Here is a 26476-nt window from a genome sequence, read left to right as displayed (position 1 = left end):
TGTCATCCGAACTTTATATGTAGCCATTCCGTGAAAATATTTTTGGTATATGCAATAAATACCTCAGAGTTGGAGAGTGTTAATAAAACGTGTAAATTACACTTGGATAAATTAAAAAAACTAATAATAACAAACCACAAGATACAGGTGTAATTTATCAACCGTTAAGACCCATTCGAACACACAGTTTAACTTAAATTCTACAGTGTAAAACAGAATCTTGATTAAAGCGTCAAGGAATTGAAATGTGAAAGAAACGTTATTGTATGTGTATCACATTATATTAGAACACACAGTTATAATTGCTAGATTTTATTGTTACTATTATTACGAAAACTGTCTCGTTTGCATTTTTCTTGATGTGTATTGTTAAACCGTGAAATTATGAGCCATTTGCTCCTAAATAACTTGATACATCATTACAACAAATTAGTTAAATTATTCCCAGTTGAATGTCAACTGATAAACAGTTGTGAATATGAATCCTCTAAAATGCAAGGCAAGTGTGCGCTGAAGAGAAAGAAATATTTGAGATATATTTACTTTTTGTAAAGTATTTAACTCTAGAAAACAAATGTGTTGTACATTGAAGCAGATTTATAGTAAATATGTTCTATTACATATCGTATTATTTCTTGTCGCATAAACTCGCTTTATTACTTTAAATATACAACCTATTTTTTTAGTTATGTGTATATTATATTTAAAATAAATAACTATAAACTTCACAAATTTTTCCAACATAGTTTATTTAGATAGGACATTCTCAAGTTTATTTTACGCTGTAGTCGTGTGAGTACATTTACCTAATTTCACCTAATTTTTTTTAATCATCTCAGTGAAGAGAAATATAATACTTTTGATAAAACTACAAACTTCTAGCGATTACTCAAACACCAAGAGAACAACGCCACAATTCAAATAGCACTGGTCTAATATAGCTTAACATGGACTGGAAATAATCCTCTGCTAGAAAACACGAAATACAAAATAAAACCTTGCAAACAAAAGAAAAAAATCGAGGTTAGAATGAATAGACTCATTTCCAAACACGCTCAGGTCACGTGCAAGATCTCGTCACATACACTGTAGAAGTCGAAACTTTACCGAGTAGAATTACAAACTTGTTAGATAATGTTTTTAAACAATTTTCTAGTGTGGCCACAATCCTTCACGTAATGAGCATATTATCAAAGTTTTTTAGTTGTTGTTGTTTTGTGAAGGAACACAAAAGCTAAACTTTTCGACAGTCTGTCGAATTCTTCGATCTGTATATCAGGTTTCTTTCTCTACTCATCTTGCTCTGTATCCAAAACCTGTCAGAGACTGAAAAACTCTGTTGTTAAGGATATTATCAGGCCAGCCACCACCAAACTGAAACTAACAGCAAAGTACGAAGAATTTGTTCCAGATGCTGCAATAAGAAGTAGCAAGTAAATCAGAAAGTTTTAAACTAGTATTTTTACTGAAACTATTTCGAAGTGCATCAGATTTAAGTACATATAGTTTAATATTTCAAATTAATTTGAACCTTTGAATCGAATATCCCTTAGAATATACGAAAATGGTTTTAATTTTTCACTCAAGGTCTATTTAATATTAATAATTCAACTTATATGTGGTCATATATTGACCATCTAGTGTGTGATCTTCACCTAAAAATTATTTATTGTCTGTTTATTGTACTTGTATTTCCAAACCTTTATGGCCAAATTCAGTAACCTCCATAACACCTTGTATTTAACTTTGTTTGCTCTAGAAAAAACCACATTGAGCTATCTGCTGTGTACACTGCGAGGAATCGACCCGCGGATTTTAGAGTTTTAAGTCAGAAAACTTACCGCTGTCCCACCGAGGTTTATTTATACGGTTGATTATTTTAGCGTAAAGCCACATTGAGCTATTTTATATGTCTACTGCGAAGAATCGAATCCTGGATTTTAAAGTTATAAGTCGGAAAACTTACCGTTGTTCCACCGAAGGACGTGTGTTTAAGAAACCACTTTGTTAGTATGCGTACATCAACTAAGACAGTAAAAATGACTGATAGATAACATTATTTTCGTTCAGGTTCTACTGATAAATAGAAAAATGGCATTAACTGTGTTAGTCCTAGTACTTCGTATTTAGGTAACTATTTATAGAACTATTTTAAGTGAATTAATTAACCGTTTGTTATGTTTACCTTCCACCATCATAACTTTCTGGAGTGCCGCTGTCCTGAAAGAAGGGGAATCCGCTGAAACTTCACATTCAAATATCCCTCCTGCTGACACCTGCACGTCCCTGATGTATACTGTCATATTGTCTGATCTGCTAAGCTGTTATAAAATAGCAAGATATCAAAATAGCTATAACGCTCTATATTATCAGTTAGCACAAGAAAATGTTCCGAAACTGCAGTGATTTGTAACAAACGAACACAAAGAAACTGACTTATTGCAATTTATATGTGTATGCAGTAACGGAAATATTTACGGAACACAGGCGTAATACACACGCACAGGAGACACAAACGATAGGTAAGGACAACTGGGTGGAGTCGATTTGTTAATGGTACAAAACATAATCATAGAAAATACAAGAACAAAAACGAAAAGTAATGCGTTGTATGACGCAATAGCATTTTGTATGCGAGCGCTTTGCATTACACACACAGAGCGTTACAACCTGTCGTCTTGTTTCGGTCTACTTTATCAATTTCCACAGTAGTGGAATATTGTTCCAAGTGTCTTATGTGAATGTTCCATTAACGTCTTCATCATCATGTACTTTTCTATACAAGGGCTTATATTGTGTTGTTGGAAGATAAGGCTTTACCTAATGAGTTGTATTCCTAAGGGAAGAACATGATGGATCAGTATTTCCCTGTACTTGTCACCAGTCAGATTGGCATCAGTTTTCTGTAGATCAATGACACTGATGATTAAAATCCAGCATCAAATAATACTCAAATTTACATATTGTACAGTGACTATAATACCGTTTTCTCTCCACCACAGAATAAACTTTCGTTGACTATCGCTGAGACTATTTTAAATATCTCATTGCACTTCTTGTGGCCTGATACCATTTGGACGTTTTCGAGTAGTTACCTCTTCCCAGCAACAGCTCTGAGTAGCTGTATATACATGCAAACAATTTTGTATTAATGTTTGTTTACAGTTAAGCACATGCTACACAATGGGCTGTCTGTGCTGTGATCACCATGGATATCGAAACCCGGTTTCCAGCGTTGTAAGTCAGCAAACTTGCTGCTATTCTACTTTAGAGGGGAGGGGGGATTTGTATAAATGTACATTTTATTTGTATTAATGTACATTTTATTAGTGTATAAATAACTTTAGTACCATTATTTACAACCAGGTTATTAACAATTTATGTGTTAGACTTCCTCTATCTCAAACATACCTTGAGATATTCTAAACCACTTTTGAAGAGTTTCATTGTTCTATCTGGGCCAATCCGATTATTAATGATAACAGTTTTACATACCAGCATTAAAGTCTTGAATACAACTTCTAATGAATCATTGTGTTTTGCTACAATTGTTTGACAATTAATCAACCAGAACTCTGCGTTCTGCACTATTATTGTACATCACATCAAACTAGTGGATCAACACTGAATAAATAAGACTAATAATGGATATATCATATCTTTATGCTGAGTTGGCACTTTCCTGTTGGTTGCATGGCAACCAATCATACTGTAAACTATTAAGAAAAAGTTCACTCTGGTGCAATTCATTTACAGATGGCAAAGGGGATGTGGGGGTGCTTTTATACCATTTTCTTATCATTTCTGTAATTAGTTCCAACATCGTAAGCTCATTAAAATATAGGTTACCTTGTTTTCCTCGGGATATAATTTGTATTTATTGAAAAGTGAAATTAGCCATTCATAATTGAAATACATTTTTGAAATACTCGTTTATATATTTTTTTCTTGCTAGAGAGATAAAAAGTCACGTTTTCGCCTTAAAATATCTCTAGAAAGAGGTTTATTTGTACTTTATGTGAATGGCTTGTGTGTATTTTATCATTACCACCACACTATAGATATGAGACGCAGTACCACAAACGACATGTTTAGCATCTTTATGCTTGTTTCATAGCATTTTCCCAAATATTCTACAAAGCAGTGTCGCCACAGAAACTTATGGCTGAAGGCATCTTTTAGAGTCTTTGAATTTTTTATAGACATTTTTAAGCAACGTAAAACAAAGAACGCAATATTTTGAAAAAAAGGATCCTTTCAAGCTTTTCACGAAAATGGAAGAGGAAAACCTCATATATGCAGAGCATGTAAGACAATAACAAGCACCATGATAACGCTCCAAGTCAATTCGAGTAACATTTGCGAAACTAAAGCTATGGTTACGAAAGAGAACCTTCCGAATCATAAGGTCATTGTAGTAGAAATGGCCATATCACTTGTTAATAAACAAGGATTTGAAGTCAACGAAGGCTCACAACCGTTCAACCACATCTTAAAATCAGTAGTAGTTATTATGAAAATGACGTAATATTCAAAATTTCGTTATATATCCCAAAAATAGATCGATCGTACTGCAAATTACAGCTAATGACGCCGTCTGTGTGAAAAATGACTATTAAAGAAAATCCGGCCGCCATGCTGAAAATATTGTAAAATGACCATTTGTTTCATTTAATCACAGAAAGCACATTCGACCACATACCAGTTAAGACTCCCGATTTTTTTCAGTATATCTTCGCGCTTTTAATTTGCCTAAACGAGATCTTTAAAACCAAGAAGGGTTTTGGATAATTTATCAAGACGAATGGTCTAAAACTGATCTTGTTTTTCTTAGCAGAAACACATTACTATGGAAACTTCAGTGTATGGTGATAAGAGGTAATCGTGGCTATCAGAATAACTACGGTTGAAAGGAAATAGTTCCAGGCAGAACTCGACTTTGAACATTGTTTTTGTCGCGATTAACCTCAGTAATCCACAAAAACCATAACGTTAACACTATACAAAATTCTTTTTTTTGTGTGTGGGTTATTAAAACATGAAAGGTTATTCAGGTATTACACATCGTCTATGGTTCACCTTGTTGATATCATCATGACACTAAAAGATAAAAATAAAAATATATCATAATAAAAAGCTAGACAGTGTATGATACATTAAATTTAAAACATTTATTTATAAAAATATAATTACAAATATCAGGTGTATAAATATGTTTTGTTATCCTAAAAATATTAATATAACGTTATTTACTGTGCATTATTTCTGTCTATATAGCAATATTTATTTTTATCCTACTGGTTTTTGTGCTTTATTTGGTTATTTAAATTTAATAATTTTTCCTTTTTGCATGCGCTTACTTATGATAGATTCTTCAACACTAAATTTTAAAACTTCTACTGTATTAGAAACAATGAAAGGAGTTCTGATTTGTTGGCTGAACGAATTTTGATATGTTTAGTTGTAATCAAATGACGGAATTATTCTCTTATTCAACTTTTAAAATATTCTCACACTGATTCAATGTTTAGTATGAAGTTTCCCGCCATGCATTACTTGGATTTGATATGTAGCTTCTCACTATTTTCATTCACTTTGATTTGAGTTTTCCCGTTATGGCTTACTTGAGTTTCGTTTGAGGTTTCCCCACATGTTTTACTTGAGATTGATATGAAATTTCTTTAAATATGCTTGGTTGCAGATTCTTGCCGTGTCTTACTTGGGTTTGGTTTGAGTTTTTTCTCACCATGACTTATTTACATTGGGAAGCATGGCATGGGCTAATGTTCAAGGCACTCGACTCGCAACCTGCAGATCACGGATTCGAATCTCGTTACCGAAGATGATCGCCCTCTTAGCCATAACAGCATTATATTGATAATTACCATTATTCCTTGGTAAAAGAGTTGGCGGCGGGCGGTGCTGACTAGCTGCCTTTCCTCTAATCTATCACTTCTTAAGTTGGAATTACTAGCAAAGATGACTCTCTAATAGCTTTCGGCGAAATTCAACAAACAAACAAACTTTAAACTTAGTAAAGGTTACAATGAAAATTGCAGTGTAGAGTAATAATACGTCATCGTGACAATCAGTTGACAGGAAATAGTTTCACGCAGAACTGGATTTTGAACATTGTTTTTGTGAAGTGTAATTAAGCTCATTAATGCACAAAATCATAACGTTAACACGATACAAAAATCGTTCTTTTGTGTAGTTATTAAAAGAGGAAATATTTAGTACGAAGTTTATTGTCAGGATAGAACATGAGGGTTACAAAACTTAACAAGGAAACAAAACTTGAACTTGGTACGAAAATTTCTGGCGTATTTTACTCAAGTTTGATACAAAGTTTCTCACTGGAAGTTGATTTCAGTTTCCTCGCCATATCTTATTTCTATTTGCCATGTCGTTTCTTGCCATATCTTATTTGAAATTGATACGAAAATTTCCATCATGTTTTACTTCAGTTTCATATAAAGTTTCCCATCACATGTTAGAGCGTGTTCTGTAATTCTACGAATTTGTCTGATCAGATCGGTAAGGTATTTTTATAAACTAAATAATTCGTGAATGGCAGTGAGTTAACTATTGTTTTTTTTCAAATCGTAATTTTCTTCATAAAGTATACTCTCAGATAATTTAAAAACCTAATAATGAGAGTTTTACTTAATGTTTCGAATACCACTAACAGTAGCTATAAAATCGTCCCCAAGTGGCGCAAGAATATGTCTGCGGACTCACACTTTTACAACACGGTTTTGATACCCGTCGTGTGAAGAGCACAGATAACTCATCGTGAAGCTTTGTGCTTCCAAAACAGACAAAATTACAATAAAAATGAATTCCACTTCATACAATCTCACGGTTCTCTTAAACTTATCATTCAGTTTTAGTGTGGATTTCTTGTGGTGGCCATGACTCACAAACTGAAGTTACAGTAATTTATATATATTATCATTTAATAAAATCTGAGTTTTACACTGGGCTGCTGTGTGATCTATAAATAGATTATGCTTTCATATTTTTCTTTTCTTATAAACGTAACAGCCACTGTCCAATCACAGCTCCTAAAAGCTCTTTCTCATTTCCTTTGCGGTATGGCGACATTTTATAACAAGCTCTGAATCACCTACCTTTATTCCCCTATAGGCGGCGCCACAAGAACTTTCTCCAATCTGCTGGTTTTTGTGTAGATGGAAATGGCGGCAGAATGAAATTATGGTGGTACTCATCGTTTCCTCGGTAATCCCAGTAGATCGGTACAGACGCTTACAAATAATTCCGACTTGACAAGTCATTCTAGGTTGTCCAAATCAACGACCTTCTGAAGCAGACTAGCTTTCCAACAATGCTCTTATCCGTATCGACTTTGTAGAGTCTCATTTTATATTAATGTAGAATATTCGACATTTGATTCTTTTTTGTTACAAGGAAAACTCGTTTTTTCTCTTTTACTTCATCAAAATGTGCTGAAGAAATGAGCAGATTTATAAATGAAGAAGGACTTAAATTATGAACACATATTTGATTCTGTTGATGGCATACGAGATGTGCTTGAATTTTTAACTATTCTGAAACTGTAAATATTCTTATAAAAAAGTGCCAGAAGTCCCTAATTGAGATTAATATACTGTAATAATCATTAGTTTCAACGATTTGTCACAATTATTTGATGACATGTTTTTTAAGCCTTGTTTATTGGTTTGTTCGTATGCTTTACTCAGACAACCTTCTGGTAATATTAAACACCATCATAAGCGGATATTTCCAAGTTTTATACATTCTATAAGATGTCTCATAACATACATGCAAAAAACCTTTGCCTCTGCTTTTATAGGTTAATCGTTAGTCCAGCTACAAGTGGTTTCTCTTTCAGTATAACTTAGAAATACGAAGTATACCTACACTTATGTTGCACAGACAAATGGAAGAAAATATCTAAAGTATTTTAAAAAATGAAAAACAAACCTGTCTTATACTAATTAAATATGAGTTGTTTTTGCTGTGTCTCCACCTTTTATATAAACAAAAGTATTAATTTCAAAAATTTGTTTCTTTGTTATTTCTTACCCCAATTGTACACAATGCGCTGTTTATGCTATACTTACCAAGGGTATGTAAGCTCAATTCTTAGTATCACAAACCTTTAAAAGTGCCATTGAAAAGCGACGATGACAATTTCTACAGTTAAAGAACTATGCCACCTTCTATTTTTTTAAACATACGAATAACTATGATAGATATAGGAACTAGTAAAAAAACAGCTAAGAATATGTAGAAAATGAGTAACATCATATTGTAAAAATTGTTTTCTTAAGCAAAAGAATCTTCTTGTCATATATATGTGTGTATCTAATTGTTTTATGTTGTTGTGGTTTCTAATTTAGATAGCTGTCCAATGTTCGAAGTTTTAGCTGAGAATCGCATTTCCTTTTTTTAAGTCCAGCTAACTGTTGTCTTCGATGCTTTGTCTTTTTTCTTTATTATTTCAGTGTCTTATTTTATTTTTTCTTGGTTTTACTTTCGAAATACTCAACTGTCATTCAAAGCTTAGGTAGAGAAGGGTATATGATGCCCTGCATGGGAATAAATCACCTCAACTCAAACCGAAACATCATTACTTTCAAAGCAATTGTTTGTGAAAGATGTAGATTTTAGAATATATATATATATAAAACAATGACTATATACAGTTCAGAGTCATTTATTCTGATATATTTTTACTTTTTTACTGCAATACGGTTCTCAAGGCGAATTTTATGTTATTACGTAAAAGGGTTTTGATGGATGAGCTCAAGATTAATATTGTGTCTTTGTAGGTACCCTTTATATCAAACATAACTATTTTATTAGTAACTATTACAGTGGTGACATTTTCATTGGCGTCGTATTTCTACAGAAACGGAATCTCTCTAACAATAACAAATTTATTTCAATAGGATTAAATAAATAGTTCCTGTTTATTATCCTATGAGCATTCGCGACGTAAACCAATCAACAAAATAATGTGGTGGAACAATATCTTAATTAATTGGCAAAATACATTGTCTAACATAGGAAAACTTCAACAAAACTTTGAATAAACAAGTTTTTCGTGTATAATATTATACAAAAACTCAACTCAACAGAATTTTTTTTTACGATATAATGAAGAAAAATTGTTAATATTGTCTTTTTATATAATTATATACTTACAACATATTTCGAAAATGCTTATGGATTTCACTAAATAATTAAAACAATAACCAAGAAATAGAAGTCAATAAAAACAAAATAACATCTAAAAAAAAGGCAGATACATGATTATGCTGAGAAAAGACGACAACTGAAGGAGGTTTCTGATCACATAGAGAAAACACGACAGTTGAGGAGGATTTCTTATTGCATAGAGAAAAGATAACAGCTGAGGGACGATTCTGAATACACAGAGAAAAGTAACAACTGACGGAGATTTCTGATTACATAGAGAAAAGACGACGTCTGAGAGAGGTTTCAGATTATTTAAAGAAAAAACAACAAAGGGACATTTATGACAAAGAGAGCAGTTGGGAGAGATTTCTGGTTACATAGAGATAGAACAACAACTAATAAAGGTTTCTGATTACATAGACAAAAGACTACAATTGAGGGACGTTTTTGATTATATAGATTAATAAACAACTAAGGGACGTTTCTGATTACAATAAAAAACAGACAACAACTGAGAGAGGTTTCTGATTACATAGAGAAAAGATAGCAACTGAGAGAGGTTTCTAATTCCATAGAGAAAATACAACAACTAAGAGAAATTTCTGGTTACATAGAGAAAAGATAAAAATTGGTGTAGGTTTCAGATTACATAGAGAGAAAACAATAGCTAAGGGAGGTTTTTGATTACATAGAAATAAGACAACAGCTGAAGGAGGTTTCTACTTACATAGAGGAAACACCACAAATGATGTAGATTTCTGATTACATAGAGAAAACACTAAGGGACGTTTCTGGTTTGATAGAGATAAGACAGCGCCTGAGGGAGGTTTCTGATTACATAGAGAAAGGACAGCAGCTAATAAAGGTTTCTGATTACATAGAGAAAAGACGACAGCTGAGGCAAGTTTTTGATTGTATAGATTAAAAACAACTAAGGGACGTTCCTGATTACATTGAAAAAGACAGCAGCTGACGAAGATTTCTAATTTCACAGACAAAAGACAACAACTGAGAAAGGTTTCTGATTACATTGAAAAAAGACAGCAGCTGAGGGAGATTTCTAATTACATAGAAATAAGACAACTCACAAAGGTTTCTCATTACATAAAAAAGCAACTAAGGGACGTTTCTCATCACATAAAAAAGCAACTAAGGGACGTTTCTCATTGCACTGAAAAAAGACAGCAGCTAAGGGACGTTTCTGATTACATAGAGAGAAGACAGCAGTTGATGGAGGTTTCTGATTATATAAAGAAAATACAACAGCTGAGGGAGGTTTCTGATTACATAGAGAAAAGACAGCAGTTGAGAGAGGTTTCTAATTACGTAAAAAAAAAAAAAAAGCTAAAGGACGTTTCTGATTACATGGAGAAAAGACAACACCTGAAGGAAGTTTCTGCTTACATAGACGAAACACCACAACTGATGTAGGTTTCTGATTACATAGAGAAAAAACTAAGGGATGTTTCTGATTACATAGAGAAAAGACAACAGCTGAAGGAAGTTTGTGATTATATTGATAAAAGGCAACAGCTGGTGGAAATTTCTGATTACACAGAGTAAAGACAGTAACTAAGGAAGGTTTCTGATTACATAGAGAAAACACAGCAACGAATTAGGTTCTATTACACAAACACAAAAGTAACTAAGAGAGGTTTTCTCATTACATATAGAAAAGACAGCAGCTGTTGGAAGTTTCTTATTGCACAGAGAAAAACAACAACTAAGAGAGGTTTCTGATTACGTGCAGGAAAGACTACAATTGAAGAAGGTTTCTTATTACATAGAGATAAAACTAAGAGACGTTTCTGATTACATAACGAATAAACAACAGCTGAGAAAGGTTTCTGATTACATAAAGATAAGACAACAGCTTGTAGGATGTTTCTACTTACATAGAGGAAAGACCACAACTGATGTAGGTTTCTGATTACATAGAGAAAACACTAAGGGACGTCTTTGATTACACTGAGAAAAGACAGCAGCTGAGGGAGGTTTCTGATTACGTAGAGAAAATACAATAACTGACGCAGTTTTCAGATTACATAGAGAAAAGACAACAGCTAAGGGAGGTATCTGATTACATAGATAAAAGAAAAAAGCTGAGGAAGGTTTCTGATTGCACAGAGAAAAACAACAGCTGAGGGAGATTTCTGATTACATAGAGTATAGACAGTAACTGAGGGATATTTCTGTTTACATACAAAAACAACTAAAAGAAGTTCTTGATTACATAGAGAAAAGACAGCGGCTTAGGGATGTTTCTGATTACATAAAGAAAAGACAACTAAAAGAGGTTTCTGATTATATAGATAAAAGACAACAACTAAGGGAGGTTTCTGATTATATAGATAAAACACAAAAGCTGAGGGAGGTTTCCGATTACACAGAGAAAAGACGACAGCTGATTACGTAGAGTAAAGACAGTAACTGAGAGATATGTCTATTTACACACAAAAAAAAAACAACTAAGAGAGGTTTCTGATTACATAGAGAAAAGACAGCAACTGATGTAGGTTTCTGATTACATAGAGAAATGACAGCAGCTGAGGGAGATTTGTGATTACATAGAGAAAATACAACAGCTAAAGGGAGACTTAAGATTACATAGAGATAAAAACAACTAAGGAACGTTTCTGCTTACATAGAGAAAATTAGGAGATGAGAGAGGTTTCTGATTACATATAGAAAAGAGAACATCTGAGGGAAGTTTCTGATTTCCTAGAAAAAGGACGACAACTGAGGGAGGTTTCTGATTACATAGAGAAATGCAACAGCTGAAGGAGATTTCTGATTACGTAGAAAAAAAACAAATACATGACATTTCTGATTACATAGAAAAAACAACTAAATGACATTTCTGATTATACTGAAAAAAGGCAGCAGCTGAGAGAGATTTCTGACTACATAGAGAAAAGGCAAAAGCTGAGGGAAATTTCTGATTACATACAGAAAAGACAACAACTGAGAGAGGTGTCTGGTTATTTAGAAAAAAGACAACAGCTGAAGTAAGGTTCTGATTACATAAAGTAAAAACAACTAAGAAGAGTTTCTGATTTTTTTTAGAAAAAAGGCAGCAGCTGAGGGAGATATCTGATTACATAGGGAAAAGACAACAACTGATAAAGGTTTCTGATTACATAGAAAAATGACAACATCAGAGGGACGTTTCTAATTACCTATAAAAAAGACAGCAGCTGAGGGATGTTTCTGATTTCATAGAGAAAAGACAGCCGCTGAGGGAAATTTCTGATTACATAGAGAAAAACAACAGCTGATGGAGATTTCTGATTACATAAAGAAAAGACAACAACTAAGAGAGGTTTTTGATACATAGACAAAAGAGACTACAACTGAGGGACGTTTCTAATTATATAGATAAAGAAAACAACTAAATGACGTTTCTGATTACATAAAGTAAAGACAACAGCTGAGAGAGGTTTCTTATTACATAGAGAAAAACAACTAAGGGGCGTTTCTGATTACATAAAGAGAAGGTAGCAGCTGATGGAGGTTTCTGATTACATATGGAAAAAACAACAGCTGAGGGAGGTTTCTTATCACATAGAGAAAAAAACAACAGCTGAGGAAGGTTTCTGATAACATAGACAAAAGACAACAACTGAGAAAGGTTTCTGATTACATAGAGAAAAGACAGCAGCTGAGGGACGTTTCTGATTTCATAGAGAAAAGGCAGCAGCTGAGGGAGGTTTCTGACTATATAGAGAAAAGACAACAGCTGACGGAGGTTTATGATTACTTAAAGAAACGACAACAACTGATGGAGGTTTATGAATACATAGAGAAAAAACAACTAAATGACATTTTTGATCACCTTGAAAATAGACAACAGCTGAAGGAGGTTTTTGATTACATAGAGAAAAGGAAACAGCTCAGGGAGTTTCTGATTACATAGTGAAAAGAAAAAAGCTGAGGGAGGTTTCTGACTGCACAGAGAAAAACAACAGCTGATGGAGATGTCTGATTACGTAGAGGAGAAGAATAACTAAGGGACGTTTCTGATAACATAGACTAAAGACAACAGCTGAGGGAGATTTCTCATTACATAGAGAAAAGACAACAACTAAGAGAGGTTTCTAATACATAGACAAAAGACTACAACTGAGGGACGTTTCTAATTATATAGGTAAAGAAAACAACTAAATGACGTTTTTGATTACATAAAGAAAAGACAACAGCTGAGAGAGGTTTCTTATTACATAGAGAAAAAACAGCACCTGAGGGATGTTTCTGATTTCATACAAAAAAGACCGCAGCTGAGAGAAGTTTCTGATAACATGAAGAAAAGACAGCAACTGAAGTAGGTTTCAGATTATATAGAGAAAAGACAACAGCTTAAGGAGGCTTATGATTACTTAGAAAAATGACAACAACTGATGGAGGTTTATGATTACACAGAGAAAACTGAGGGACGTTTCTGATTACGTAGGGAAAAAACAGCAGCTGAGGGAGGTTTCTGATTACATAGAGAAAAGACAGCAGCTAAGAGAAGTTTCTAATTTCATAGAGAAAAGACAGCAACCGAAGTAGGTTTCAGATTATATAGAGAAAAGACAACAGTTGAAGTTATGATTACTTAGAAAAATGACAACAACTGATGGAGGTTTATGATTACACAGAGAAAAAATGAGAGACGTTTCTGATTACATAGAGAAAAGACAGCAGCTGAGGAAGATTTCTGTTTCTGATTACATAGAGAGAAGATAGTAGCAAAAGGACGTTTTTTAATCAAATCGAAAGAGGAAAGCAGCTAATATGGAATTTCTGATCATATCGAGGGAGGACAATAGTAAATATGAGGTTTCTAATCAAATCAAGAGAGGTAAAAAGCTAAAAGAGAATTTCTGATTCCATAAAGGGAGGACAGCAACTAAAAAGAATGTTTCTAATCATGTAAAAAAGAAAAAGACAGCTTGTGAGACATTTATGATGAGACGATAGAAGACCGTTTGAAAAATTGGTGAAGACGCAATCTAATTGGATATTATAGGAAGAAAAGGCAATAAGTGTGTATATATATATATATTCACAGTTAAATAAGACAGCCTATTATTTCTTGTTCTTCTTTTCAACACTAAAAAAAAAAAAAAAGAATTAACGTTATCGAGACAAAACTTTATCCATCATATAATGTCTTGCGGAAGGATATAGATCACAATAAAAGAACAGAACACAGCATGGAAGATAAATGTTAATATCAATATTAGATATGACGTGATCTCGTGAGATTGGTGCACGTCACGGCGAGAGAACTTGTGTTGTTCAGAAAGATCGCTACAGATTTTAGTCAAAAAACGATAGTTTCAAAAGAGATATGTAAATCAGAAGGAAAAAGAAAGAGCCTTATAGGAAACTATTGTTCATCAGAAGAAGGGTCATCTTCGAGTTAAAAGTCGGGGAAATAATTGTATAATTACATTTTGTTAGATACTTTGTTGTTAACAACTTGAAAGTACAGTCAGCACCTAGACAATGGGTCTCCATTGTAATAATGTTTTATAAGATATCACACGGAGCTAAAGATGTATCTAAAATGTGTTGAATAAAATATCTGACCATATAAATATTATTAAACAATCTACTTATGACAGCGTTCAACTTTAGATTAAGCAACAGTTAAAAGAAGAAAGAGAAATATAAGCCACCAGCTAGAAGACGGAAGTTAATTACAATCATATAAGGTGTCATCTAATGTAAATAGTGTATACAATCTCACCACGGTTCGTAAAACCAAAGATTTGACACTCCCTAACATATTTTCATTAAAAATTGATTTAGAAAGTGAAGTCGGGTACTTTCGTTCAGTAAATTAGGTCACGTGTCTCTTTCTTACATACCATAATATCATTCTTAGAGAACTGCGTTAATAATTTACTGAAATCATCCATCTGGTATTTTGTACAAGATATTTTCTTTAAGTTAAGATATTTGACATTGTAAATTACGTCAAGCGTTTCCCAAATATAAAATGCACATCTTAAAATGAGTCAGTAAATTATATTATTCGTTCCAAATATCTTAAAATAATCACTTCAGTGAATGACGTCATCGTTCTTCATATGCGAAATAACATTTAGTAATTACAATATGTTCCCTACATCCAAAGCTCAGTGATTTAATAAATCGCATAAAATATTCCAACGTCCTAAAATAAATCACTTACTAAGGTTATATCAAATTATCCTAGAATCTCAAAATGAATAACTCAGTAAATTACGTCATATACTTCCACTCCCAAAAATATCTTTGATAATTTACTTTAAAAACTTCAATCATCACAGTACAATTATTTAGTAAATTATGCCATTTGTATTTTTTTGATCACAAAATAAATTATTTAGTAAATTGTTTCATATAATCCGCATGCCTAACAAAATATTTAGAAATTTGTGTGGAAAGCTTCGCGCATTCTAGGATAATAATTAAGTAAGTTACACCATATAATTCCCAGATTACAAAATTAATAATTTAGTAAGTTATAATACTTACCACATACTAAAAGAAATCTCTCTCATAACATCCTTTGATCTTACTTCATTGTCTTACAAGGATATTTCTATATAACGCAGCGTATATTCAATTTGAAAAATGTATGAAATAACCCTTCATAAGAGAAAAAAACATGAACACAAGTAATTAAGCAAACTATCTCAGCCATTTTCCACAATGAAGGCTGGCTAGTTTATTAAGTGTTTGTGAATTACCGCTAGGTTAAAATAAATCACACGCTGAGATTATTAATCTTATTTTCACATTCTTAGATAAACTTACGTCAGCCATAAAACATGAAATATTAAGTAAGTTTTTTTATACAAAAATAATTCAGTAGGCTTAGGCCATTTATACCCCTTATGCTAATACAAATCAGTTTAATGTACAACAGTAATACCTCGAATACCAAAGTATTTCAGTAAGCTTACATCAGTTATATTTCATACATTACAATAAACATTTTAGTAACTTGAAGTTAGCTATACCTGATATACCAAAGCAAGTTTTAAGGTCACATTACGCCATTTGTTAAGCATATGTCAGATGTACTTTATATACTGACGCAAGTATGTCAGTAAATTTGCATCAGTTAGTTACACTTCATATGCCAAGACAAATCTTTCAGTAAACTTATGTGAGATGTACCCATATATAGTACAAGTGTTACAAGTTTACGTCTGTTACACTTCATATGCCAAGACAAATCTTTCAGTAAACTTATGTGAGATGTACCGCATATATCAATACAAGTGTTTCAGCAAGTTTACGTCTGTTACACTTCATATGCCAAGACAAATCTTTCAGTAAACTTATGTGATATGTACCGCATATATCAATACAAGTGTTTCAGCAAGTTTACGTCTGTTACACTTCATATACCAAAGCAAGTCTTTCAGATGTATACTGCGTGTCAACACGAGGTTTCAGTAAACTTACGTCAGTTATATCTCATATACCAAGTCAAATCTTTCAGTACGCTTATACATCTGTATTTTATGTACTAAAACAAGTCCTCCAGTAAGTTTATGTAATCTCTTAACATAAATCATTCAGTATGCTTACGTCAACTATAATTCCATCTAGCGGAAAGTACTGCTTTTGTGGCGCGTCCTTCGGAACAAATCGGTAAAATTCTTTATCATCTCTGTACCACTTGATAGAGTAAAGCCTGTCTCCCTCTAGATCGTATAAACATGTCAGTTTCACTTCTTTGCCTGATTTCACTTTCTTCGGAATATCGAGTGAAACTATGCGAAGGGTTGCAACTACTGAAAAGTAGGCAAAATATATTGATTAGTACTGTATCAAAAACATTTGTAATGGTTAAAATTAAATACTTTTGTTACAGTTATTTCTGGATATAATTAAATACTTGAGTTACAGTTACTTCTGATTGTGAATAAATATTTATTTTACAGTTACTTCTGGTTGTGAATAAATATTTATTTTACAGTTACTTCTGTTTATGAATATATTCTTATATTACAGGTACTTCTGTTTATAAATAAATACTTATTTTACAGTTACTTCTGTTCATAAATAACTACTTGTATTACAGTCACTACTGTTTATAAATAAATACTGTGTTACAGTTACTTCTGTTTATAAATAAATACTTGTGTTACAGTTACTTCTGGTTATGAATAAATACTTATTTTACAGTAACTTCTTGTTATGAATAAATACTTGTGTTACAGTTTCTTCTGTTTATGAATAAATACTTATTTTACAGTTATTTCTGGTTATAAATAAATACTTATTTTACAGTTACTTCTGTTTATAAATAAATACTTGAGTTACGGTTACTTCTTATTCTTCTCTTCAAAAAGTCAATTGATCCAAAAGTAGACTATGGCTTATTAGAAGTCTCATCGTGACCTAGTATTTCATTTAAAAATGAAAACAAATCTGATATTTGTGTTTGAAAGTTTTTGTTACACTTGACCTATTACAGAGCAGAATGAATGTCTTTGATGTCGTCTTGTATTGCAAGAATAACGTGATTATGAAGGTAAGCAGGTATTAAAATGTGTTAGAAAGCACTATGTGTGAAAGTTAGTGTTTCTATGGCAACATATTTCAAGCCAGAATAACAGTTTTTGTCTTGTTGCAAGACGTATAAGCACTAGCAACGCTAGACTAACATATAATTTTCTTATCATACCTTTTAATATCCAGTCACTACTTTACAAACTATGAATAACTCAATACGAAGTTATATTTGAACAGCATTTAAAATGAGACAAACATCGGATTGATTACTTCCCTAGAGTTTCATAACAGTCATGTATTGTGATTGATTGACCAATGTTTAATGTAAAATTACGCTACAATATACACGTATAAAGCAATTATATGAAATATATGATAGAGTATTTATATTTAATTTGTCAAAAGATTACATATATTAAAGATTTTTGCATTCCTCAATTATTGAAACCTCACACTCATTTTTATCTTTACTAAATTAAAAAAAAAATCGAGAGAAAATTTTGATTTTTTTATACCTTAGAGGTCTTGCCAGAATGACGTTAAAACAAATGTAACAATAAAAGATTAAAGGTTCTAGAACAATCAAGGTATAGTTTGAATTAAAGTGTACAATAACTAATGTTCATACTGCAGTGATTTACATAACGAACAAAATAAATAATTTATCCTGAAAATAGTTATCTAATTACGTTGCTAGTAAAATTAATATTAATGAAATGGAAATAACTTTCGGATAAGAACATTTACAATTATCAGGAATAAGGACACGTGTCCCAAGTTTTGGAATCCTATTCAGTGTTATATGATTGCAACTGTCAAAAAATAATATCAATTTAAAGTAGCCCTAATTTATAGTGATTAAGGTCATCCATGCTATTCATTCGCTGTAAATGCAAGTGAATGAACTTATTTTATGTCCATCAACGCATGTTAATAATTTTCAAATACACGTAATTACGAGACCCAGTAATTTAACGGCTAGAAACTCCAGAGTAAATACAAAACTCTCTAGTTTCGCTCGATGCCTCGTCAAAATTTTTAAAGAAAACTTATACGTCAAATGTAATGTAAATTTCTACCGTGCATCATTAGTTGTTCATTCAAAAATAATTTGATCCAGCATGAGACTGAGTCAGCGTTAGAAACCCTCGACGGATATGATGTGGTCTTTCTAAGACATGTTTGTAAAGAAAACGCGATTTGTCGTGCACTTGCGTGTTTAATAAGAAAGAAAATATATTTTTTCGAAACTTACTAAGCAGAACAAATACTTTTCCCTCTTTTATATTTATTTTGTATGCGTTTTTCTAATAGCAAAGCCACATCGGGCTATCTGCTGTGTCCACCGAGGGGAATCGAGCCCCTGATTTTAGAGTGCAAATAAGAAGACTTACTACTGTCCCAACGGGAAACTTTTCTATATTTTTTACGAGTGTAGCTTTTCGTGAAATTCAAAGCAAACCAAACAAACCAATCTTTGTTTTTCTGCTGTTGGTGGTGATGGTTATTCGTTTGGTAGTTTTACTTATTTTGTTTCTGGAGATAAGATACTTATTTTAACGGATATATCTTCAAAAAACATGGCTAGAACAAAAAATCTCACATTATGAAAACACATATAGAATTCTTTAATTCATGTGAAGCAAACCCTTCACCTTGTTGACAGACTGAAGAAAACAGAAATCACGAGTTTTTTCCTCACAAAATGGCTATTTATTTGTTAATTGTTAAGTTCAAAGCTACACGATAGGTTATTAGTTCTGTGCTCGTCGCGGGTATTTAAACTTGGTTTTTAACGTTATAATCATCTAGACTTACCTCTGAGCCGCTAGAGGATATCACAAAATGTACGTTTTTGTTTCCTGTGGAAAACAATCATGACGGAGTACTTTTATACAAAAATGATTCTTCTTTTTTAATTTCAACTTTATTTAAAGTTCTATATTTCTGCTAAATGGCCTAAGTTCAGAAAACTGACTAACTAAAAATGTATATCGTATGAGCTCAGAGTAAAACAACACAACATATTTTTTCGTTAGGCACAAAGCTACCTAGTGAACTAGTTGTACTGTGTCCTTCACAGACAAATAGAATGAACAATATATTTAATAAAACTCATGGACTAAAAGTAATCTAACAACTCTATTCAAGCAAAATATTAACGTTTGTAAGCAAACTTTACTTAACGAAACTCCTCTTTAAAGATTGTTAAAGTTATGTAATTGATTTTATCTCGATTTTTCTGTCTGTGTTAATAAAATGCTTTCTTTCACATAAATTATTAAACCTTATTCGCAAATTATGATGAGTCATTTGTCAGTCATATTTAATAAACCTGAAAACAGTGGCATGAAAATACAAAATTGTATTATTCATTGTGCTTTCTAATATGTTTGTATGTTACTGTTCAGGAATTTAAGAGAATTACTATAGTTGAGCTATCAGACAACTGACTACACCTGTCCGTTAAAACACTGTTCGTGTTTATGTATATATATATATATGTACATATAATTAGGGATTCAGTGTCATCGCTTAATGGCATGCATTGTTCTTGTTTTATATCTTTCACAAATTTGCATAATAAATCATATTTTATTTGTTTGAAGTTAAGTACAAAGCTATACAATGAGCTATCTGTGCTCTGTCCACTACGGGTATCGAATCCCGGCTTCTGGCATTATAAGTCCGCAGACTTACAGCTGTACCACTGGGTGGAGCAATAAATTATATGTTGAGGTCCATCTTTTGATGACATCTACTGTTTTTGTTTTATACTTTTCATAAACTTACATAATAAATATCGTATTCGATGGCATCAATTAGTGGCATTCACTGTCCCTGTCCTATACGTTTTATAAACTGATATAATTAATCGTGTTGAGGGAGCATCAGTAGAGAGCCTGCAGTGTCCTCTCACGATCTATTAGTCATTGATTATCATGACATTTTGATTCACAAAACCTTTGAATAAATATGAAAGTCACTTATTGAGCGTGAAGTGATATCATTGTTCCCTTCTGTGCAAATCAGATATTCATATCAAACCCCAAATAATAACAAGACACGAATACTAAATGGTTTATAGTTTATAATGTTATCAACACTATTTAACCAGTAGAATTAGAAAATACTTCAATATCTAATACAGAAGCACATTACATAAGATTTAGAAATTCAAATAATTGATAAGGATATCAATGTAAATATTTTTAACAGAATAAAATATTTTGACTTTCCAATATATGATGTACCCTATTTTAATAGTAATGTACCATACCTTTCTGTTATGAGCATTATAACTTCGAAATTATTCAGGCATTGCAAAATTTGTAACAAATTACAATATTTTATCAGTAATGATAAAATACTGATAAATCCATTACTTTTTTTTTTTGTAATAAAGAAGCTTTAAATCAAATTATTAAACTATTCTGTAATAAATGTAAGAATGTATTAAATAAATATAAAGAAATAAAAATCAGAGAAATTTTACTAAAAATTTCAAATAACAATTTTTAGTTAAGAAAAATTGGAATGCTAACTTCAAGAAGTAAGTTTGTAACTTACGTATCCCAAAATGGTAGTACCTTATTTTTCTTATTCTTATTTTCATTTTTCAATTATTTTTTTCTTCTTTACCTTCGAAAGCAGTCACCTTCCCATAACTGTCTGCAGGCAGTGAAAGAGGGTATAGACGTGTGACGTTGTGGGCTGCAGCACCCACATTTCGCTCTCCTAATTTCTTTATCTTATTTCTTTATGTGAGACTGGCGAATGGAGGTTAAGACTAATAGACGGTGTATCCCCACCGCAATGTGGGTCCTATTCCGCAGTCATCTCCAAAATCTAGGGTACATTTTATATCCCACACTATAGTTTGTACCCTGGGATTTTTTTAATTAGTGCTGGGTCTTTTGTTCATTATTATTTACTTTATTTTTATTTCGGCTTGTTCTTAGATTGTAACAAAGTAACATAATTAGTCAGAGGTTTCGATTTGCTGTTTTTAACGCAGTCCTTTTGATTTTCTTTACTTAACTTTATAAATATTAACTTTCTCTGAATGTATATATATATATAATAAAAATATAGTGTGAAATATACTGACCCATATCTCAGAACAGTCGAACTGCTATCAAGAGACTGGAATCTCACTGAATGGTTAAATTCACTACTGATGGAGTTTACAATGGATATGTTTCCTAAAGCAATTTAAATTACATCGTTTCAAACCCTGGCAGCGTGATATCTTCAGGTATTGTATGATTAGCAACTATTATAAATTAAATAAATAACCTTACAATCCTGAAAAATAGTTCAACAATTATCTAACCGTAAATTTTATTTGTTTAGATGTTTTGGTTACAGGTTTTAAATTAAAAAAATCAATATATTAAAATTTTAATATCTTCACAGAACAAAATCTCTTCATAGTTTTTTATTGGATCAAGTTGCTTCTGAGGGTGATGTTGTGAATAATTAATAGAAGAAACTTTTCTATGCACCAAGTAGGGTTCTCTGAGTCAATTTAACTCTTGATGTTTAACAGCACAGAGGATCAAATCAGCGTGACGTGTGGTTTGCTACAGTGGGTATACTATAAACCTTGGAAGCTACAACTGTGATTAGCGCTTATTAATCGGGAACTTCAAGTACGACCAGGAACATTTATAAATTTCGAAAACTATAAACCGTTTAACTTCAGTGGATTAACATCGGAGGTTAAAGTTTTAACGAAAACATTATATAATTTCAACTGTGAAACACTCACGTGTGATCAACGAAGAGCTACCTAGCTTTTTTCAAGTAAATTGTACCAATACCAACTCGAAATTAATTCAGTCATTGTGAACCCTCGATAAAATATCAAGTTACACATCAGATAGAAGACTCAATATCGTTTGTAAGTTTGAAAAACTTTGTATACACAAATCATTATATGTAAAAACCATCAATAAGAATTTTATTGTTATTTGTATATTAGAATATATGTATTAATAAATAAAACTGTGTGTATCAGTCTTGTTGGCCAATATCGTAAATTTGATACACATCGATATTTTTTAACTTCTAAACATATATTATCATCTAACTCAGTTTCAGACTATTTCAAATTGTAATACTTACGAGAACATAAGACATACTTATTTGTAAAAAATCACTGACAATTGATGAATCAAATAATAAATTAGACATTTTTTTCACTATTTTAAACAGATTATCTGGCTAAATAATCCTTAAGATTAAATTAGTAGGATTTAATCCTCGCATTCTTAAAATTTCTATTTAAATATAGGATTACTTTGTAAGTAATAAAACTTTCAAAACACCATACATATAATGTTATCTCTAATATTATATCAGCCCCAACTTTATTCTTTCAGTTTACCTTTATTGGAGATTAGTGATTGGAGGTGGAATTTCAAGTAATTACTTTATTATCGAAAGAGATATAACCGTTATCTTTATAGTGAGAAGTTTTGGAAGATAAACGTGTTTTGGTTTATACTCCTTCTAATAGGGAGGATTAATAAAGAAAAAATTCGGGTGGAATATCCTGAATCGGATACAATTTGTTGATAAGTAGTAAATAAAATAATAGATCGAATTTCACATTTAATATTTGGTATCTTAAGTAGCTTTTCTGATTTCTTAAACATAGGCAAAGTTTACTTCAATGCAAGTAATAATTAGAAGGTTTAATTTTTGTTAAATATTTTAATGACGGATAAAGTAATGATTCATGTTTAATAACGTAAGCAGATTTACAATGGAAATACACTATATGGCCAAAGTATGTGGACACCCGACCATCACACTCATATGTGCTTGTTGAACATCTCATTCCAAAATCATGGGCATTAATATGGGTTGGTCTTTCCTTTGCTGCTATAACAGCTTTCACTCTTCTGGGAACGCTTTTCATTAGATGTTGGAACATGACTGCGGGGATTCGTTCCTATTCAGCCACAAGAGCATTAGTGAGGTCGAGCGAGAAGGCCTGGCTCCCAGTCGGCGTTCGTGTTCATCCCAAAGATGTTCGATGGGGTTGAGGTCAGGGCTCTGTGCAGGCTAATCAAATTCTTTACATCAACCTCAGTAAATCATGTCTTTATGGACCTTGCTTTTTGCACGGGGCCATTGTCATGCTGAAACAAAAAAGGGCCTTCCCCAAATTGTTGCCACAAAGCTAGAAACACACAATTCTCTAGAATATCATTGTATGCAGTAGCATTAAGTTTCCCCTTCACTGGAACTAAAGAGCCTAGGCCAAACCATCAAAAACAGCCCCATACCATTATTTCTCCTCCACAAAACTTTACAGTTGGCACTATGCATTCAGGCAGGTAGCGTTCTCCTGGCATCAGCCAAGCCCAGATTCGTCCGTTAGACTGCCAGATAGTGAAGTGTGATTCATCACTCCAGACAAAGCATTTCTACTGCTCCAGAGTACAACGACGGTGTGCTTTACACCATTCCAGCCGACGCTTGACATTGCGCATAGTGATCTTAGACTCTTGTGAGGGTGCTCAGCCACAGAAACCTATTTCATGAAACTCCCGACAAACAGTTCTTGTGATGACGTTTGGGATTCGGTAGCGAGTGTTGCAACTGTGAACAGACGATTTCTACGCGCTTCAGCACTCGATGTTCCCGTTCTGTGAGCTTGTGTCGCCTATCGCTTCGTGGCTGAGCTGTTGTTGCTTCCAAACGTTTCCACTTTACAATAGCAGCACTTACAGTTGACCAGGGCAGCTCTAGCAGAGCAGAAAATTGACGAACTGACTTGTTGGAAAGGTGGCATCATATGACAATGCCACGTTGAAAGTCACTGAGCTCTTCATTACGACCCATTCTGCTGCCAATGTTTGTCTATGGAGATTCCATGGCTGAATGCTTGATTTTATGCATCTGTTAGCAATGGGTGTGGCTGAAACAGCCGAATCCACTAATTAGAAGGGGTGCCCATATACATTTGGCCATATAGTGTATTTCTAAAGCCCATAGGAGAGGACAATCTTCAGACAACTTATTATTAACAGCAGTTACATATTCCAAGTGTAACAGTTATTCCAAGCAGTACACATATTGAGCTATAAGTATTTTACATAGGTGGAGCCAATTATTTATAGAAATTGTGAAATTACAAAACACGAAAAAAGTGGGAAAAACAATAGTGTAGAATTAGAGATGGAGAGGAATTCCAACATCTGTTCAAAGAAAGTATCAGATCATCCCATAAGTAATGTTCGATAATTTAATACAGAAAGTGCATCATCGTTTCTGTCTTTGTAGAAGGTTTTAATGACTAAAATATATAGTAGGACGTGTATAAAAATATTTAAACAAAGAAAAGAAACTAATCAAGCTCCACTATTTCAAATCATTAATCAAATAAACTCTTATGAAGAAGGATGTGACTGAGGAGCACATTAATCATATAATGCTTTGTGAGTTTAAAAAGGCAATAATGCAGTAGAAACTTACAAAACATTCAAAGTGTTTATGGTGCGGAGTCTCTCAATGAAAGAAAATGTCGAAGGTGGTTTCAGAAGTTCAGATCAGGTGACTACAGCTTGAGTGATGTGCCACGTTCAGGTCATCCTGTTGAGCTTAATGATGACTTGCTGCTGGCTGCACTTGATGAACATTGTGCTGTAACAGTTGAGAACTTGCACAAAAGCCTAATTCGACCCATTCAACAGTTTGGAAAGGTGTCAAAACTTGGAAAATGAGTCTTCCATGATTTGGCAGAAACCACCCTTAGAATAAAAGTGGATACTTGCAATTCTCTACACTCTCGTGAATGCAGGTTAGTGACGGGAGATAAAAAACGGATATATTATAAAAATGTTAAGCGCCGCAGACAATGGCTCAGTGCAGGTAAACTGGCTAAAGCATAGCCCATAATGAACCTCCACCCTAGGAAAGTCTTGTTAAGTGTTTTGGTGGAATATTGTTGGTGTGATTCACTTTAAGTTGCTACCACTCAATGTAATGATTACATTAGACTTCTATTGTCAACAGTTAGAGTTCTTGAATGTTGCACTGAAAGAAAAGAGGCCTGCTTTGATCAACTGCAACGGTGTTGTGTTACACCAGGATAATACACGACCCCATACAGCAAGCATCACATCTGCAAAGATTGAAGAGCTATACTGGGGAAAACTTCCACATCTTTATTCTCCAGACCTTGCACCATCTGATTGTCATCCATTCCGAAGATTGCAGAACTATCTTGATGGAAAAGATCTTGGAACACATGAAGATGTCAAAACTTCCCTCTCTCTATTTTTCCTCTAAACCCCAAGAATTTTAAAGAAGGGGAATTCAGAAGCTTGTGAATCATTGGCAGGAAGTAATTAATAATAATGGAGAATACATTATTGATTAAATAATATTAAAAGCGTTTGAAGTCCTTTCTCTTTTTCTGAACCTAATATCGGGCATTACTTAAGAGATGACCTGATAGAAATTTTTTAATCACTATAACTTTTACTAATTTCATTCCGTTTATAACGCAGTTGTTATTCCTATTATTGAAAATGTAAACAACAACCTTGCCGGAATAAGTAAAGATCTCATTAGAAAGCAAAATAAATTATTACAATTTCGTTAATCGTACAAAACTCAGGAATGAAAATAAAGAACAACATTGGAAAAAAAAATTTCGTAACAGAAAGACACCAAATAAATATCTGTTTTATATCCTCGATAAAATAACGAGTAAACCTATTGAATCACTTTATCCTGTACGATGTTATTACAGGTAAAACAA

At 32.8% G+C, this 26476-nt stretch overlaps 1 protein-coding gene across 4 annotated transcripts in view; it reads right to left on the bottom strand.

Annotated features, from left to right (window-relative positions):
• Positions 1 to 732: 732 nt before the first annotated feature.
• Positions 733 to 26476, bottom strand: part of LOC143258591 (uncharacterized) — a 72308-nt gene continuing 46564 nt past the window's right edge. For 2 of the 4 annotated variants that reach the window (XM_076517777.1, XM_076517775.1), the window contains exons 2-4: positions 16765 to 16970; positions 2186 to 2321; positions 733 to 1414 (exon numbers count right to left, since the gene is read on the bottom strand). In XM_076517777.1, the coding sequence (XP_076373892.1) occupies positions 1320 to 1414; positions 2186 to 2321; positions 16765 to 16970 (437 nt within the window). In that variant the 3' untranslated portion in view covers positions 733 to 1319. The remainder of the gene's footprint in view (positions 1415 to 2185; positions 2322 to 16764; positions 16971 to 26476) is intronic. The other 2 variants (XM_076517776.1, XM_076517778.1) reach the window with 2 other exon arrangements.

Source organism: Tachypleus tridentatus, chromosome 8 (genome assembly GCF_004210375.1).
Source record: "Tachypleus tridentatus isolate NWPU-2018 chromosome 8, ASM421037v1, whole genome shotgun sequence".
NCBI lineage: Eukaryota > Metazoa > Arthropoda > Merostomata > Xiphosura > Limulidae > Tachypleus > Tachypleus tridentatus.
The sequence above is the reverse complement of the archived record's forward strand: the minus strand, read 5'-3'. Positions and strand labels throughout refer to the sequence as shown.